General features: G+C 44.1%; 1 protein-coding gene across 2 annotated transcripts in view; it reads left to right on the forward strand.

Moving 5' to 3' along the window:
- The window catches only part of APBA2 (amyloid beta precursor protein binding family A member 2), a 596,113-nt gene that overhangs the window by 508,980 nt on the left and 67,958 nt on the right, over positions 1–19,175 (forward strand). For both annotated transcript variants that reach the window (XM_075345685.1, XM_075345686.1), the window contains one exon: positions 448–567. In XM_075345685.1, the coding sequence (XP_075201800.1) occupies positions 448–567 (120 nt within the window). The remainder of the gene's footprint in view (positions 1–447; positions 568–19,175) is intronic.

Here is a 19,175-nt window from a genome sequence, read left to right on the forward strand (position 1 = left end):
TGTGAGCAGTGACTGTAATTTCCCCGGGCACACCTCCATGAGAGCCAGTGGGCTCCCAGGAGAAATAAAGTTCATTTCCGCCTGGGTGTTGCACTTTCAGCATTGTGGCCGAGCATGCTATTATGCTGTAGATTAACCCTATATCGGCAGTATAGTCGCATTATCTGACATGGTTGGCTCCCTTTAACATATATGAACATGAGTGGTGCAGTATTTTGAATAAATGCAGGCAGTAGTGGATAAAATCTAATATCGCAAAGCTCAACAAGTAAAAGTATTTAGCTCACACTGTCACGTCCTATAAATATGTCACTTGTGTCCATCTCTCTCCTGTAGCTGGCTCCCATGAGTTTGTGATAACACCAAGATTTGGGATAGTTGTTCCTGTACCTCTGTAGAGAATGTGACATATCACTGATGGCAACTTATTGTGCTCGTGTCTTACAGGGCCTTAAGAATCAAACACAACTGAAGCTAAATATTGTAAGCTGTCCTCCAGTCACCACCGTCCTCATCAAGAGGCCTGACCTGAAATACCAGTTGGGGTTCAGTGTGCAGAATGGAATTGTAAGTGGAATTCACCATCGTTTTCTTACATTCATGACTGAATAGAACTTGTTCGGTTTAGTTCTAGCATTATGTATTGTTACTGTTTTGTTAGTTTCCTTTCACCCTTCCCCTAGTCAAGCAGCAGAGCTAAGTGCAAACACAAGGATTACACATTACAGGAGATATCCTCATGCACCACTGCACATGTGAGAGATATGTAATCTTACCGTATATTTTGTAAAGCAATATTCTTCCTAAATTGAATGTTATCTTATAAAGGGAACCTGCCAGCACAATTCACACCTTCTAACTGTTTATATGATCATGTTGCTTTCTGGAGGACAATGCCATCCACACCTTTACTGATGCAATCTGTTACTCCGTGACTTAAAAATCACTGTTTTAATTTTTATGCAGATGATGCCTAATGAGACTTTTTATGGCTGTGCCTCCCCAATTCTGCGCCCAGCCCCACCTTCCTCTACTTGACTGACAGGTCTCTGCTTTGGCTACCAAGACAGTGAAGCAGAGGAAGGTGGAGCTGGGCAGGGAATAGAGTCTGGTAGGTGATAATATGGGAAGTGCAGTTGGATGGGTGCAAAAAAAACCCCAAAAAAACCATCACCACATTCTTTACTCGTCATCCCTGGGTCCAGCGCTGAGTCTTTGCCACTGCTCTTGATATTAGTGGTGTGCACTGATGTCACATGGGCAGTGCATCAGCCAATCAATGAGCTCCACAGTTTTGAGTAAAGCGCAATGTGTTTTTTATGTAACAAACTGCACCCAGTGACCAAGATTTTCTGAAAGACGACAATCCTATTAAGTGATCCAAAGGAAGGTAAAAGCGTGTTATGGTCTACAGTAGACACCACAAAAAATAAAATATAAGGCATAAAAAACAACTGAATAATAGCTTTCTGCCAACATTGCACTCTGACAAATGACTATAGTTCTCAAAAGGGTTGCTATGTTATATTTATTAATCTCACAAATGCAAAGCTCTGTGCAAAAGAAAGAACTATAAATACTGCATTAGAAAAATCCAGATTTCTGGCATGTTGGATGTTTGGTGCCATCTACTGGAAGAATAACTTATGTACAATAACTGAATGATACAAGATTATATAGTCTAATTTCTAAATTAGTCTATATGAGTCTATCTATCTATCATGCATCTATTTATCTATCTATTTATCAATCTATGATTCTATCTATCTATCTATCTATCTATCTATCTATCATGTATCTATTTATCTATCTTAGTAGCTTGCTATCTACCTAGCTATCCTCCTTTTTTATAAAAGAGCTCATACAGTTGCGCAAAAAGTGAAAACTAATTGGGGCATATGCATCAAGACTGGCTGACTGTTGAGTATTGTATCGCCGATGTCCCTGCTTAATCACCGCCCCAGCTGGGTTGCATCCTCTTCTGCTACCCTGCGGCCGTCCACATATGTTCTTGCTCTTTCCTCCCCCCCTGGGCCTGTACACACCACACAGGCTCCTCGGAAACGCATTTACGGAGAACACACACACCAGCCGGCCGGCGCGCCATTTCCTGGAAATGCTTTTCAACCTATGGTTGAGAGACACTTTGTATTTAAGACATCCTCCCACTAGTGGAGGTGCCTGGGCAACTCCCTAAGGGCTCATGCGCACGTAACTGCTGAATATTCTATAGCGATTTGACAGCACATGTGCGCTTCAAATCGCTGCAGAAACATTGCATAATGGATGCACTTTTTTTGTTGAAAAAAGCCGATTTCATGCACTATGGCTGCTGCCCCCACCATAGACAGAGGGGGAGCTGCATCCAGAACGCACAAATAATTGACATGCTCATTTATGAATGCACGGATTTGGGTCAAAATTTTGGCACTCAAATCGCTGCGTTCATATTAACATCGTGCGCACGTATCATGCACAATCTTTATAGATTGTGCTGGGGACACAGGACACATGCAATTACACTGCAGTGCAATACGCAGTGTAAATGCATGTAATTACGCAACGTGCGCACAAGCCCTTAGTTAGTTTAGCTAGAAGTCTGCTAGCTAGTTGTCAGGTCCTGTTATTCCTGTTTCTGTAACTAGTACCTGTGCCCACCTTCCCATACTTGACTACCTTGCTGTGCCCACCATACTTGCCTGTACCCACCTTCATGTCTGCCGAAGCTATCCCGCCTGTACTTGCCTTCATCTGAGTCGGTCTCTTGAACTGGGGGTCAGCTGCCACAGTCCCGGTCACTGCCCTGGGAGTTGTATCTGGCATCTGCCACATGGTGGGTGCTTAGTTACGCCCTTCCCACTAAAGGGTAATCCCAGGTCCCCCCTGTGGTCCAGTAGGTCCACTCCTGCTCGTTGCCTCATCTACACCTGCGGTGAACGCTACAAGTATGGTGCCACCCAGAAAAATGTGGTGTTTGGGGTTTTTTAATGTTTAGATATTTATTGCACATTGTGCCACAAGTGGGACCTTTTCATCAGTAAAAAGATTGATCAGTTAATACCTGCCTGCAGTGCTTAATGGACTCTGTCAGCACATAATGAATGATGTTCAACACAAGTACAAGCGCTCGTGCATCATGGTGGGGCCAAACAAATATATCATTTCACCTGCATGTTTTTGTGATGCCCTGGACTAGCCAGGTAGTCACAGACATAACATCACACACACCCCCTCCCCTGGATAGTCTACATCAGTCAAACAAAACCCTTGTTGCCTCCCTCCAGGGTCTGATGTCCACACCAGGTGGGGCGGAGCCAAGCGGTTGGCCCCACCCACCGAGGAGTTCACAGGCCTGGAGGTGGGAAAAAGCAGACAGTTTTCAGTTACTTCAGTTTTGGAGTTCAGTGGAAGTGGAGTGAGGAGTTGAGTTTGGAGTGGAGAAACTGCTAGTGTCTGGGTCGGAGCCCAGGCACTGTCAGCAAGGTCGGCAGACGGTGGTGGCCGTCTGCAGGAGGTGGTGCAAGTCAGCAAAACCGTAGGACCGGGGACGGGCGGTGGCCCGCCGGTACCGAGCCGGGGAGCAGATTTGCATCAAGCACAAAGGCAGGGCCATCGGACCCCGACTAGGCTGGGAGCCGCCGACAACGGTCAAATCCGAAAGTGACCGGAACCCCAGGGGTTTCCTAACACCCAAGACCCGACAGAAGGCAACAGTCCACACCGTGAGGATAAACAGCCACCGCCATAGGCTAGAGATCCAAGGGCCAGCGCCTGCGGGCAAAACGGGCTCCTTCGGTACATACACGCTGGAGAGCGGACTACCATTGGGAAACCATCGGAGTCAATACATTCTACACAGGTGCAGGGAAAGACAGCCACCATCAACCTGTCCGGGGAGAGCAAAGACACTGCACCCGGCTGCGGGACCCATCCATCCAGCCGTTTGGTTTACCAGAGACTCTGTGAATTTGTGCCTGAGTGAGTACCACAGTGCCATCTGGCACCGCGCCGCACTGCCCCTGCAACCCTGCACCCCAGCCATCCTGCCTCCCCGTACCGCCACCGGGCCCCGGGATCACCAACCCCTACTCACGGAGGGGACAACATCCTAGCTGCTCCATACCATCGCTCCCGGGATCCCCGTCACCAGCAGCGGTGGTGCCCTTTATCACCACGACCTGTGGGTGGCGTCACAAACTATCTCCCCAAACAAACCACCCCCTTTTCACTCATGGGAGAGGAGCGCTGCTTGAGTCCCCGGGGCCGGCCCACTGCTCGAGCCACCGAGCAGCAGCAGCAGCCGCGGACATGAGCGTAGCGAGCACGGCCCCTCCGCCCGCGACATTTTCCATCTATCTCCTCCCTTTTCTTGCCCTTTGATACCAGAGCTGTCAATCAAAGAAAAGGGTGGAGATAGAGGAAAAATAAGCAGGTGGATTTAATTGATTAGCCACAGCATTATGCCCCAAGCGCCTTTACTTGGTTTGAACAGTCATTCTGTGCTGGCAGAGTCCCTTTAAAGCAAAAAAGAAAATCTCAAAAAACAGCAACCTCACTAGTAATCTGACACTTCTTTGCAACAAATCAATATAACATGAGTCAAATGACTCAGGTATATTGACTATTATATTTCAGTAACTTTACCCTTCTGCAAACATAACTATGACCGTACAACATAAAAGATGCTGCCACAGTTGCCCTATAAGGCTTTGTGCCCACGCTGCGGAAAATGCGCGGATTTTGCCTCGGATTTCTCGCAGAAAAGCCGCGGATTTCCCGAAAATCTGCAGCAGCGGCACTTCCCAGCCATTTCTATGGCTTTTTGGAAATGCTGTGCCCATGCTGCGGATTTTTCCGCGGCGGATTTGGTGCGGATTTTGATCCGGAAAAATCTGCAACATGTCAATTATTGTTGCGGATTTTGATCCGGATTTTGGCTTCAGAATTGGGAAAAAAAATTCGCGGTAAATCCGCGCGAAATCCGCGGCAAATCCGCACCTTTGAAAAGGTGCGGATTTTGCGGGAAAGCCACGGATTTTCATGCAGAAAAATCCGCAGCAACATTCTACCGTGGACACATAGCCTAAATGTCATGTTTTAGTTGCTGATTTCACATGGTACTGCTGACTTCTAGTATAATATAAACCCTTAACATTTTTGTTTTCCAAGCTTCATGGCTTCATCATTTGGTGGATTTAAAAACAAAAAATAAAAATCTATATATACAGTCTGTCCACCCATATCCTGTCTACCGCCATTAACATGAGAACGGCGGCAGCTATAGGCATAGAAGTGGTGTCTAGGTATAGTAATGTAGCCATGCGCTACGTGATGAAACCACCTATAGCGTAACCTGGTGGAAAACAATGGAGTTAGCATTTTTATCTCGAAAATGGAACGAGATAGAGGAAAAAAAGTGAATTAAAAAATTGTAGGGCATCATCAATTCAATACGAATCGACACCTTGCAAACAGAAATGCTATGATATGAAACCCATGACCCCAAAACATTGAATGCTGGTCACGCATATGGTGCTCATTTAACTTTGATGTTCAAAGTGGACACCATCAGCTGCAATGCACATCTGGACTCTGTACAGCATACTGTATCTTGCTGCACGTTGTGCAATATGGTAGGTGACACGTTAGCACAAGCATCTGTGATACGTCGTCATGGGTCCTGCAATGTTGGTGGAGGGGTCACATACACCTGCTGTTTGATGTGACATCACAGAAAGAAGTCCAATGGGGTCAGGTCAGGAGAGCGTGAAGGCCACTCCACACAGTCACCATACCCAATGACTTGTGGGAAAGTCTCCATGAGGTATCGCTTCACGTCTGCAGCCTTGTGAGTATTACATGTTGTAATAATAGCACTTCTGTATGCAAGGTGTCGAATTGTATTGAATTCATGATGCCCTACAACTTTCTTTTTCACTTTTTTTCTCTATCTCGTTCCGTTTTTGAGATAAGAATGCTAACTCCGTTGTTTTCCACCAGGTGGCGCTATAGGTGGTTTCATTGCGTAGCGCATGGCTACATTACTAAACCTAGACACCACTTTTATGCCTATAGCTGCCGCCGTTCTCATGTTAATGGCGGTGGACAGGATATGGGTGGACACACTGTATATATAGATTTTTTTTTTTTTAAATCCACCAAATGATGAAGCCATGAAGCCTGAAAAACAAAAATGTTAAGTGTTTATATTATACTAGAAGTCAGCAGTACCATGTGAAATCAGCAACTAAAAGATGACATTTATAGGGCAACTGTGGCAGCATCTTCTTTTTTTTTTTAAATCCACCAAATGATATCAGATATATGGGCCTTTTTATTTAGCGCTCATGGCCCAAAGGATTTTCCTGAGCCGTGTCTTTAGCCTGCTCTGCTAAATTACCCGGTGAGTGAAAACTTTAGGATAATTATTACAAATTAAAAAAAGGACCTATATGTCTGTAACCATATGGAACATTTAAAAAGCCAAACATTAAAAAGACAAAAAAACAGAATACTCCGGGTGAGTGGAGGAAATAAAATAAGAGCAAAATCTGGCCACTTTTGACCTGGTAGCAGTATCTCTTTAAATAACGGAATTCAGAAAATACTTCATGACATTGGTTTAAAGGGAATCATGTGTCTGAACAATCTAATGCCTAAACTGTTTATATGGTTGAAAAAAAAATGTCATCTACTGTATACACTTATGCAATCTGTTGCTGCTTGACTGAAAAATTCCTGGTTTAATTCATTTCTGTATGAGAGGGAATCTGTCAGCATGTTTTTGCTACCTCATCTGAGTGCAGTATAATGTAGGCAAGGAGGTGCTGAATCCATCAATGTATCAATTAGATTGCTGACTGCAGCTGTTCTGACACAATCTGAATTTCTAGGCTTCAACAGAGTCCAGATGGCTGTCCCCGCCCACACCAGGCTCTCAATAGAGATTGTACATTCACAGTGAGGTGTCAATCACCTCAGTGCCGGCCTGTCCCTCCTCAGTGCCGGCCTGTCCCTCCTCAGTGCCGGCCCACCCCCCGCAGCTGAGGTCTGCTCGTACAGTCGGACCTCAGTCACAGGGACACTCGCATGACACTAGGCTCTGCTGTACTGCCAGCGTGAGCCGATTGTTATGCGAGGGGATCGCAGTAATCCCCATGTGGCCCCGACCTAATCCTCTTGATTCATTAAGAGGCACTTCTAAATTGATGGGGAGTGTATGCCAAGTGACGCGCGCCCCCTGTGTGCACTTTGCAACAAATCTTGGACTTCTCATGACCTGGACTAAAGGGTGCTTTACACACTGCGACATTGCTAGCGATCTCGTTAGCGAAGTAACACGCCAGATCGCACATACGATTTGCCGAGATTGTACATGTGTCCGGCACTATAAAAAATGACCTATGTGCGATCTCGTCAAATATTATCTGCGATCTGGCGTGTCACATCGCTAACAAGATTGCTAGCGATGTCGCAGCGTGCAAAGCACCCTTAAGATTTGTGGTGTGAAAAATGCCACCCCTCATCATAAATTTTATGAGCAGATGTTGTTACTCTGTCAGAGCTGGACAACAATGCTTTGCAAACGCTGTAAGTCACAGAACTTTAGAGCAACCTTGCCTTGTGCTAAAAGTTTGCAACTTTTGAAAGCTTTTTTCTTTTAATTTAGGTGTAAAAGATTTGTTCAATTGGAACCACTATCTTTCAGCTGAGGCAAATGACCGTATAAATATTTTGCGGGTATAGGCCCCGTTACACGCAACAACATCACTAACGAGATGTTGTTGGGGGTCATGAAATTCGTGACGCACATCCGGCCTTGTTAGTGACGTCGTTGCATGTGACACATACAAGCCACCGCTAACGATGTAGAATACTCACCAAATCTTTGATTGTTGACATGTCATCCATTTCCCAAATATCGTTTCTGGTGCTGGACGCAGGTTGTTCGTCATTCCTGAGGCAGCACACATCGCTACGTGTGACACCCCAGGAACGACAAACAACACGTACCTGCGTCCTCCGGCAACGAGGTGGTCGTGACTTTCATGCCGCTGCTCTCTGCCCCTCTGCTTTCATTGGACGCCTGCCGTGTGACATCGCTGTGACGCCGCACGAACCTCCCCCTTAGAAAAGAGGTTGTTCGCCGGCCACAGCCACGTCGCTAGGAATGTAACTACGTGTAACAGGTACTAGCGATTTTGTACGCCACGGGCAGCGATTTGCCTGTGACGCACAAACGACGGGGGCGGGTGCTTTCACGAGCATTATCGCTAACGATGTCGCTGCATGTAAAACCCCCTTTAGGGATGGATCATTCTGATCATAATAGGAAAGAGTCGTTGAACACAATTTTCAATGGTTGATCTCAATGGGACCTATATTTTATACTTTCCGCTTGCACATCATTATATTTTTTTCCTAGTAACAGCGCTCAGTATCACTCTTCACAGTGCACTTCAGACTTTATATAACCTCCAGTCCTAAACAATGAATTTGATATTTTGTTACATTCTTTAGGTGTAAAGTAAACAAAAAATAAGGATAAAATAATTCTGATAGTGACAGGAAAGTGTATTTACCCTTCTACATATCAGATGATCACGCATTCGCCAAACTTTGAACTAAATAAAATTAGACGATGTGAGTAAACATAATAAGAGACACTGCAATTACTGCATTTAGAAAATCTCCATTAAAAGGTGTTGTCTAGTAATAACATTTTAAGGGTAGGTCATCAATATCAGGTCGTGGAGAGTCCAAGACCCCACAGCTCCGCCTATCAGCCATTACTTGTTACATCTGTGACTGGATACAAATCACAGGTCACTTTGGTGTGTTGCAGCTGCTGCTGGGCACTGTAAAGAGCTCTTAAAGGGAATCTATCAGGTCCAATATGCACCCAGAACCACAAGCAGTTCTAGGTTCATATTCCTAATCCCTGCCTAGCCGTCCCTGTATACACTAGCATAGATAGAGACCTTTAGAAAAAGTATCTCTAAAGAGCTTTCACCATATGCTAATGAGCACGGGAACTAGTCCCCAGGGCGTTAGTTCCCCGGCCAGTTGCCCCTCATTAGAATGTTAGTATACCCTTGTGGGCATGCTATCATGGTAATGAATACACAGCTTCACAAGATGATCTCACTCACCTCTACACCACCATTGCATCTGACGGGGGATTTCGGCTCAGTGCGCATGACCCCAGAGTGTCGGTCATGCGCACTACTTCAGTTTGAAGCCAGGACGTGTACACCCGGCTTCAAAAAAAGCATGACCAGAACTCCAGGGTCATGCACACTGAGCCGAAATCCAGCGTCGGGTGGCGATGGCGGCGGAGAGGTGAGTGAGATCATCCTGTGACGCTGCGTATTCATTAGCACATCCACAGGGGTGTACTAACATGCTAATAGCGCCAGCTAGCCAGGGCAACTAACGCCCTTAGAGCTAGTGCCCTCGCTCATTAGCATACGGTAAAAGATTTTTAGAAATACTTTTTCTAAAGATCTCTTTATCCATGCTAATGTATACAGGGACGGTTAAGCAGGGATTAGCAATATGCACCCAGAACTGCTCGTGGATTTGGGTGCATATTGGACCTGACAGGTTCCCGTTAAACATATTCAGCATTGGAGCTGATTGGTGGCGGTGCTGGGAATCAGACCCCCGCCCAACTGATATTGACTAACTATCCAATGGATGAACAAAAAGGTGAAAACGGCACATCTAAAGTCCTAAAAAATCTTCTTTATTATGGTGTTTTATCACCCTTAATTGATAAAGGGCAGTGTAGCTCCAGTAAGGTGTCCAGTTTATTATATGGAAGACTAGTTTTTATGTTTAATATAAAGATAATCAATAAAGAAGAATTTTCAGGAATCTGGATGTGCCATTTTCCCTCTTTTTTTTCCATACTTTGAGGTCCACATCAAAATTGACATCCATCTCTCTTTCAATACCTGAGGCATTTTTAAGGACTATTTTACAGTTGTGGTAAGCTTATTACTTTTTTATATACCGTAATTATATCCTATGGATTCATCAATATGTTATTAATGGACAATCCCTTTTAGTAAGATGATCACATAGCAATAGAAAAATCTTTCAAAAATATCCAAATATACTTTCATTAATATTTTCTTATTTCTGTTCCTTGGTCAGGGCCACATACTGCACAATGTACCTAGTAAAACTATTGTGCTGTTAACACCTGTTCAGATGGCACTGTTTCTTTATTTTAATTATGACGTGTTCTTAAATTCTCTTATTAACATATGATGAGCTGTAGAGTTTGCTGGCTATTCATCTATGGCTCCTCGTCTTTCTTACACCGCTATCAATTCATTCCAGAAAATGGCCTTTGTGTAACAAAAATATATTGGCCTTTTGCAGTTCAATAGTTCATCAGAGTGCACTTAAAGACATGTGCCTTAAAAACAGAGGTAGACCTTCTTTCCTCTTGGGCCTCTCTCTAGCTGAACAAGTTGCACTAATAAAATGTCCGCCCCTGCCCCACCCTTTACACAAACTTATCATCCTGCCACCCATTTAACAGTACCTTCCCACTACTTCCCTTAATATGGTGCCTGTTGTTCCTCTATGCACCTCTATTTCTAAATTATCACCACAAAAATGGGTGTGAACTAGTCCACCACGTTAATATTGACCCACACAATAATAGTTCCCCCTTTGTGCCCTAAACAGTAATAGTGCTCCATTTGTGGCATCAACATGATAATAGTACCCCAAAAACTGTTAAATTGACTTCCTTAGTGTCAGGGATCTAATAAGTGGGCCGTGTGGGAGGGGGCCTGCTAACATCAGCACCTATTTGAGCTGGATGTGCGTCTATCTGAGGACTCAAATCCAGCTGAAATATGTTATATTGCAAAGACTTGCCGGTTTCCTGTACTGCAGTAGACTCCGCCAGCCAATGACACGCCGGCAGCTGACATTGGCATGTCAGTCAAAGGCCGCGCATAGCAGTGATGTCATGCTTCACCCATAGCAGGCATACCGAAGTCAGCTGCAGGCCTCTGCACCGGGAATAATGGAAGAGGATACCGCATGTGGTAGAGGTGGAATGTAAGAGGAATTGTTTCATTTTTTTTATTATTTCAGGATGGGCCCTGGAGGGTGAACATTATACCAGAATGGGAGATATTACTACTGGAAAAGAAATGGATGGGGATATTATTTCAGGATTGGGAACATTATACCAGAATTAGTATGCTTTGAGGTCTACCAACTCTAAAGCATAAAAAATGGACCCTAGTGATCCTCCAGTTGCTTTTTAGGCCTTTGATCTCCTTCAGTCAAGATTGTTGCCGGTGACAGCTAGGCCTCGATGTGCTTTATACGTTGTAACTTGATAATATGTGTCACGCCATGCAGACACATGGGGCAGTGCATGTCGCAATATCAAAGCAGGATGAGACCTAACCGGTGCCAGCAGAGAGTGAAGAGGTGACCAGACTACTGGTGGAGTGAAGTATGTGTTTAGGAAGTCACTAGAGGACTAGCAATGAGCTGCAGCGGCATCGACTAGTGAGAGGTTAGGTGAGTATCATTTTTTTTTATTGTGTTTTTAACCTCTTCCTGGCTGATATGTACACACCAATATGACAGCCAGCTGGGTAACATTTTTCTGGATTTGAGAAAATCAAATTCAAAAAGGTTCAGATTCAGTATTCCATGAATTTTGATAAATTTTAATAAGTTTACAAACTTTCCGCTTGCCCCTACTAATAACTTTTATTGAATTTAATTTCCTTTGTCCGACAGCTGCTTCATTAGTATGTGCTGAAACAATAGGTAATGATAGTTATTTAAAGGTAGAAATAAGAAATACATTTTACAATCCCTATCACCCCACAGATGAAGCTGCCTACACAAATTGTAGCCAAGTGCTTGGTTTGTTGATACCATTGTTTATTAATGTATGAGCAATTCTATGGTTACACATGGAACAATGAAAAGATGGCACCATCTTGTTCACTAGAAGGAACTATAGAAGTTCTGACACTATTCTCTCAATAGAGACTAATCTTCTTTTTACCACTAGTTAATTAAGGGCAAGTTAAAGAGAACCAACCAGCAGGATTTTGTTATATGAAGTAAAGGCATTTCCATACTGGCAGTAAGGGGCCCTTTGCACACTATGACATCGCAAGCCGATGCTGCGATACCGAGCGCGATAGTCCCCGCCCCCGTCGCAGCTGCGATATCATGGTGATAGATGCCGTAGCGAACATCGCTACGGCAGCTTCACACGCACTCACCTGCCCTGCGACGTCGCTCTGGCCGGCGAACCACCTCCTTCCTAAGGGGGCGGGTCGTGCGGCGTCATAGCGATGTCACACGGCAGGCGGCCAATAGAAGCGGAGGGGCGGAGATGAGCAGGACGTAAACATCCCGCCCACCTCCTTCCTTCCGCATAGCCGGCCGGGACGCAGGTAGAAGATATTCCTCGCTCCTGCGGCTGCACACACAGCGATGTGTGCTGCTGCAGGAACGAGGAACAACATTGTAACATCATTCATGGGAATGTCCGACGCTACTCTAATGATACGATTACGATGCTTTTGTGCTCGTTAATCATATCAAAAATGCTTTACACACTACGATGTCGACAGCGACGCCGGATGTGCGTCACTTTCGATTTGACCCCACCGAAATCGCACCTGCGATGTCGTAGTGTGCAAAGTGCCCCTTAGATGCTGAATCCAGGCATACCTTTTGTAGAAAGATGCAATTCTGTCTTCATTAAAATGGTTCCGGAGTCCAGGGTACACGCATGCACAAACTGTGACGCTATTTTAAGGAAAACAGAATTGCTGTGGCAATGCGCTTGCACCGCCAACATCAGCTCAGTGTGATATTCAAATAAAGAAAAGGGGGCAAGCCAGGAGGACGCCGGAGGAGGAATCAACGCCGAGTACCCAACCCACAAAGGCCCACTTCTGTTGCACACATCAATCAAAGTGCAGTGCATTTCTGCAACTTTGGTTGAAGATATTTCATCAACCAAGCATCCGATCTTTCTACAACAGGTATGCCTGGATTCAGCATCTTAATGCCTGTATGGCATTGCCTAAACTTCATATTGAAAAATCCTGATGTATGGTTCTCTTTAAGGCCTTGTTCGCACGTACTTGCTGAATATTCTGCAGCGATTTGACAGCACATGTGCGCTTCAAATCGTAGCAGAAACCCTGCATAATGAATGTAGTTTTTCTGTAGAAAAAAAGCCGATTTCATGCGCTATGGCTGCTGCCTCCACCATAGACAGAGTAGGACCTGCATCCAAAGCGCACAAATTAATTGACATGCTGCTTTTATGAATGCACAGATTTGTGTCAAAATTTTAGCACCTAAATCGCTGCTTTCAAAAAAGCATCGTGCGCACGTATCATGCACAATCTACATAGATTGTGCAGGGGACGCAGGACGCATGCATTTACGCTGCGGTGCAATACACAGCGTAAATGCATGTAATTACGCAACGTGCGCATGAGCCCTTAAGGGCTCAATGCACAATCGTACTACCACACGAACTGCAGCATATTGATCTGTTGTTGCAATGTTCTTAGTGATGCATTTGCTGTACTCTCATTGTTTTGTCCAAATTCCCACCCATGACTTACTTGTCCATATACCACAATGCCAAAAGACTTTACAAGGTCTACACAGACCTGTCGTTCTCCTCGTGCGAGGATTTGTGACTTTCTATATTATTTTTCTGGATGGAATAATTTTATTAGACTTTATGGGAAGAGTATGTGAGCACTGTTATTGTTTGGGCATTGATTGGCTGCATTAAGCACTTTTCATAAGTCATTTGATGTTTGAGCAACGCACTGTACGCACACATTGTTTAGTAATGGATTTAAGACAATTTCACATTTTTGATGTGTTAACTTTTTGTTAATTCCCTTTCTCTAGTTCTTTTCATGTTGCTCTTGCAGAAATTTTATAGTGATTTCTTCAATCTCAAGGTGGAATATATAGTGAGATTTAGGGCTTGCTCGTATTTGGGGATAAATTGGATGAGTGCTATTTGATATATTAATGGACAGCATTCGCTCCAATGTTAGACTATGAAGTGGTGCATGATGTGATTGGCAGCGTATATCGGACAGTTCCCACCCATATTCAAGTCTATGAGTGTGTGCAAAACATTGGACTGTACTCAGTGTGCATCTGAGTACAGTCTAATAAATGGAGACAGGCAATGGAGAAAATGAAGAAATTAATTTCTCCATTTTCTCCTCACCTGTGATATGATTCCGATTCTTGCATGTGAGAGGATCAGAGCGCAGTGAATGACATTCGGCTCATGTTCGCAGCAGAGAGTGAGCTGATTGTCATTGGCATATCGCATCTGATTCTCTCACATTAGATGTTTTATATTCATGTGACCCCGGCCTTAAGCCTGCTTTACACCTTGCAATTAAGCATACGATATCGTATGCGATCGTACCCGCCCCCATTGTATGTGCGGCACGTTCAATTTGTTGAACGTGTCGCACAAACGATTAACTCCCCGTCACACGTACTTACCCGTCCATACGACCTCGATGTGGGCGGCGAACATCCACTTCCTGGAGCGGGAGGGACGATCGGCGTCACATCGACGTAATGCGGCAGCCAGCCAATAGAAGCGGAGGGGCGGAGATGAGCGGGACGTAAACATCCCGCCCACCTCCTTCCTTCCGCATTGCCGGCGAGAGCCGCAGGACGTAGGTAAGATCTGTTCATCGTTCCCGGGGTGTCACACACTGCGTTGTGTGCTACTTCGGGTACGATGAACAACCTGACGTTCCTTTTTTAAGAAATGAATGACGTGCATGCGATGAACGTTTTACCGTTCAATCGAAATCGCACGTAGCTGTTACATGCTACAATGTAACTTACGATGCCGGATGTGCGTCACTTACGATGTGACCACGCCGACACATCATAAGATATATTGTAGTGTGTAAAGCACCCTTTACACTCAACAGTGGTACTTCAAACCAAACCAGTGCAGTAATCTTGAATAAAAATATGTAACACATCCCTCCTGTTCTATTTGAGAGCTAGTATATACATAAGGAGAAATTCTATAGTTTTGTGCAATCTCCTTCTTAACAGCAAATGTCTGCTGAAATCTCAAATTGAGCGTTACTGAATGCTAGCAGGGAGGAATTTAGACTACACAAAATGTAGTTGGTATAAGCTCCTTGGTCAGTAATATGAGGAGGTGCACACCAAAGTGCTTTATTTTTTGATTATGCAAGCCTTTGTATATATCAATAGTGGGTTGATCTCTTAGAAAAACACCCAGCCGTATGCCATTGGCAAAACTAGAAGCGCATGCAAAAGCATATGAGGTTTATGTCCATATTTGGGAATTTCCTCTTCTGCTTTCCATAACATAGGGTCCTTATCACGCAGCTGGGCAGATGAATCAGAGCTTGCATAGATGTAGTCAGTCATCATTATTATCAATTTCTTCATTGTGTTTCCTTATATCAGACATCAGCTGCTGGCTTTTCGGCTCCATCTTGCTCCTCATATACAAACAAAAGCTTGGTTATAGTAAAGCATATATAAAAATATTTTGTATTCTCACATACACACGTGGTCAAATTTGTTGGTACCCCTCGTTTAATGAAAGAAAAACTCACAATAGGCACAGAAATAACTTGAATCTGACAAAAGTAATGAATAAAAAAAATCTATGAAAATGAACAAATGAAAGTCAAACATTGCTTTTCAATCATGCTTCCACAGAAATTAAAAAAAAATAAAAAATAAAACTCATGAAACAGGCCTGGACAGAAATGATGGTACGCCTGAAAATAATGTGGCAAAACGGACATGTTAAATCAAGTTGTGTCCACTAATTAGCATCACAGTTGTCTACAGTCTATTAATCAATCAGTGATTCTGTATATAGGGCTACAGATACTCATTGTGCTGTTTGATGACATGCTGTGTACCACACACACAACATGGACCAGAGGAAGCAAAGGAAAGAGTTGTCTCAGGAGATTAGAAAGAAAAATATAGACAAGCATGTAAAGGTAAAGGTTATAAGACCATCTCCAAGCAGCTCGATGCCCCTGTGACTACAGTTGCACATATTTTTTTAGGAATTTAAGATTCATGGGACTGTAGCGAACCTCCCTGGACGTGGCCGCTGGAGGAAAATTGATAACAAATCAAAGAGCTGAATAATACGAATGGTAACAAAAGAGCCCAGAAAAACTTCTAAAGAGATTAAAGGTGAACTTCAAGCTCAAGTAAAGTCAGTGTCAGATCCCACCATACACTGTTGTTTGAACCAAAGTGAACTTCATGGGAGATGATTAAGGAGGACACCATTGTTGAAAACAAAATCATAAAATAGCCAGACTGGAATTTGCCAAACTACTTGCTGACAAGCCACAAAGCTTCTAATAGCATGTCCTATGGACAAATGAGACAAAAATGAAACTTGTTGGCAAGGCACATCAGCTCAATGTTCACAGACGGAAAAATGAAGCATATCAAGAAAAGAACACTGTCCCTACTGTAAAACATGGAGGAGGCTCTGTTATGTTCTGGGGCTGCTTTTCTGCATCTGGCACAGGGTGTCTTGAATCTGTGCAGGGTACAATGAAATCTCAAGGCTATCAAGGGATTCTAGAGAGAAATGTGCTGCACAGTGTCAGAAAGCTTGGTCTCAGTCGCAGGTCATGGGTCTTGCAACAGGATAATGACCCAAAACACAGAGATAAAAGCACCCAAGAATGGCTAAGAGTTAAACATTGGACTATTCTGAAGTGACCTTCTATGAGCCCTGACCTAAATCCTATTGAGCATCTTTGGAAAGAGCTGAAACATGCCATCTGGAAAAGACAACCTTCAAACACAAGACAACTGGGGCAGTTTGCTCTTGAGGAGTGGGCCAAAATACCTGTCGAGAGGTACAGAAGTTTCACTGACAGTTACAGATATCATTTGATTGCCGTTATTGCCTCCAAAGGTTGTGCAGCCAAATATTAAGTTAAGGGACTATCATTTCTGTCCAAGACTTAATTTATGGGTTTTATTTTTTAAAAAAAAATCTGTGGAACCATGGTTGAAAAGCAATGTCTGACTTTCATTTGTTCATTTTCATAGATTTTTTTTATTTATTATTACTTTTGTCAGATTCAAGTTATTTCTGTGACCGTTGTGGGTTTTTCTTTCATACCAACAAATTTGACCACCTGTGTATGTAAGGTCTGCATTCACCCTCTTTAACTTCCACCAATTGAAAGCAAACTAAGAGTTGTATAGAAAATGTGTGTTCTCAGTAAATAATTGTAAGCTCTTTACAACACAAAGTCCTAGAAATATTAGAAATATACTACAATATGGTTTAGTGTAGAGTTGAACTAAAGATCATAACCAAAATGTACCACTAGATGGCAGCCCTCACTACACTATGAACGCTTTTTCCTTGACTATTTTTTCTTGTCCATGTCAAAAGAAGTTACCGTATATGATCAAGGTATTTCCGAAGGATAGGCAGAGAGCCATTTTAACAGGATAATGGATCATGGCTTTGTTTCTATCAGTCTCAGGTTAAGTTTCTCCAAATTTTTGATTCTACATATTTTTGCTAAGCAAACTTGATGGAATTTATAGAGATCTTATGCCCACTGTACTTTATTTGTACTCAGTGTAAACTCATATGCGGTGCGTGTTTGAAATCCAAAATCATGCTTCAGGTCTGTTTCACACGCCACTGACGTATTAAAAACGCATATGTCCCTCCATGTGCCATGATTCACAGCACAAGTGGGTTGTCCATGTGCCATCTATGATACGTGATCCGTCATTCTTGATTGCAGATGGAGATAAACTCACCTGTCCCTGCTCCTGCTGTCCATGATGCTGAACTCTTCGGCTCTGCTGTGTTTCCGGCCGCTGCTGCAACTACTTCCGGGTCGCAGTGTTGTGCATAAATGAATATGCATGACCATAACGAGCTGACTTGAAAGCAGCAGCCAGCAGAGTCCTGAAAAAAATGGACATGTCTCTGTGGGGAGCACACTGACACGTGTACGCCGCACGGAGGCATAGTCAGTGAAAAATCACTGATGTGTGCACAGACCCATTGATTTTAATGGGTCTGCATATGTTCGTGAATCTGGTACGTGAAAAAACAGTAATATATGTACCAAAATCACTGACATGTCAAACAGGCCTTCAACAAAGCTATTTTTTGATACTTCATGTTATTTGGCTTTGCAAAACTTTATGCATAGATTCGGATTACATTGATGCATTTTCACTGCGGTAACGCATTAGAAATGCCTGTGCATGTTTTGCCTGCCTTGTGATCTTGTGTATCTAATATATGTCTATGGAGAAAATCTGCTCAGAAAACTCGGCGTACTTGTGACGCCCTGGCCTATCAGGTCGTCACAGGGTATTGTGCAATCTGCCCTTCTGCACAATATCCACTCCTCCTTGGTTATAGATCCTGGTCCTTTGGTATTTTAACAACTTAGCCATTCAAAATCCTAGGTACACTTTACACCGAACCCACCAGACATACCATTGGGGGGCCTGAAGGGAATAGGGCTGCCCATATGGGGGTTGGTAGGGAGAAGTGAAAAAGTGAAAAGAGAAGGAAAACAGGAGTGAAAGGAGTAGGAGGTGGAAAGTGACTCTCCGAGAGGGAGAGGGCACTGGTCCGGAGCAGGGCTCCTGGAGGTTACTAGGTGGCAGACGCTAGTCTGGGCTGGTAGGAGCTGAAACCCTGGTTGCAGGGGCACGGTCTGCCGAGGAGGGCAGCCGGCAGCCTTCAGCCATCACTGGGCAGGGGCAGGGCATGACGGGGTACGTGGACCCTAGGTCGGGAAGTAGCTCCACGCGTCCTGGTAATTTACCCGAGGGGGTTGATGACTTCAAGATTCATCCCCTACCTGCTCCAAAATTGGGGTACTAGTGCACCGATGGTATAGGACTTTCCCAAATACAGTCCAAAGAAATCCTACGCGTGAACCCTGAGAGCAAGCTCACTCCGTTAACCATACGGGTGAGCAGGAACAACTAGTGAGAAGGTGCCACGGAAAAGGCCAAAGGCTAACAGCAACACCAAGGGCACGGATCCCTGCGTGCTCCCTCTAGGCTGCAGTGGTGCTCAGAACTCT

Source organism: Anomaloglossus baeobatrachus, chromosome 4 (assembly GCF_048569485.1).
Source record: "Anomaloglossus baeobatrachus isolate aAnoBae1 chromosome 4, aAnoBae1.hap1, whole genome shotgun sequence".
Taxonomy (NCBI): domain Eukaryota; kingdom Metazoa; phylum Chordata; class Amphibia; order Anura; family Aromobatidae; genus Anomaloglossus; species Anomaloglossus baeobatrachus.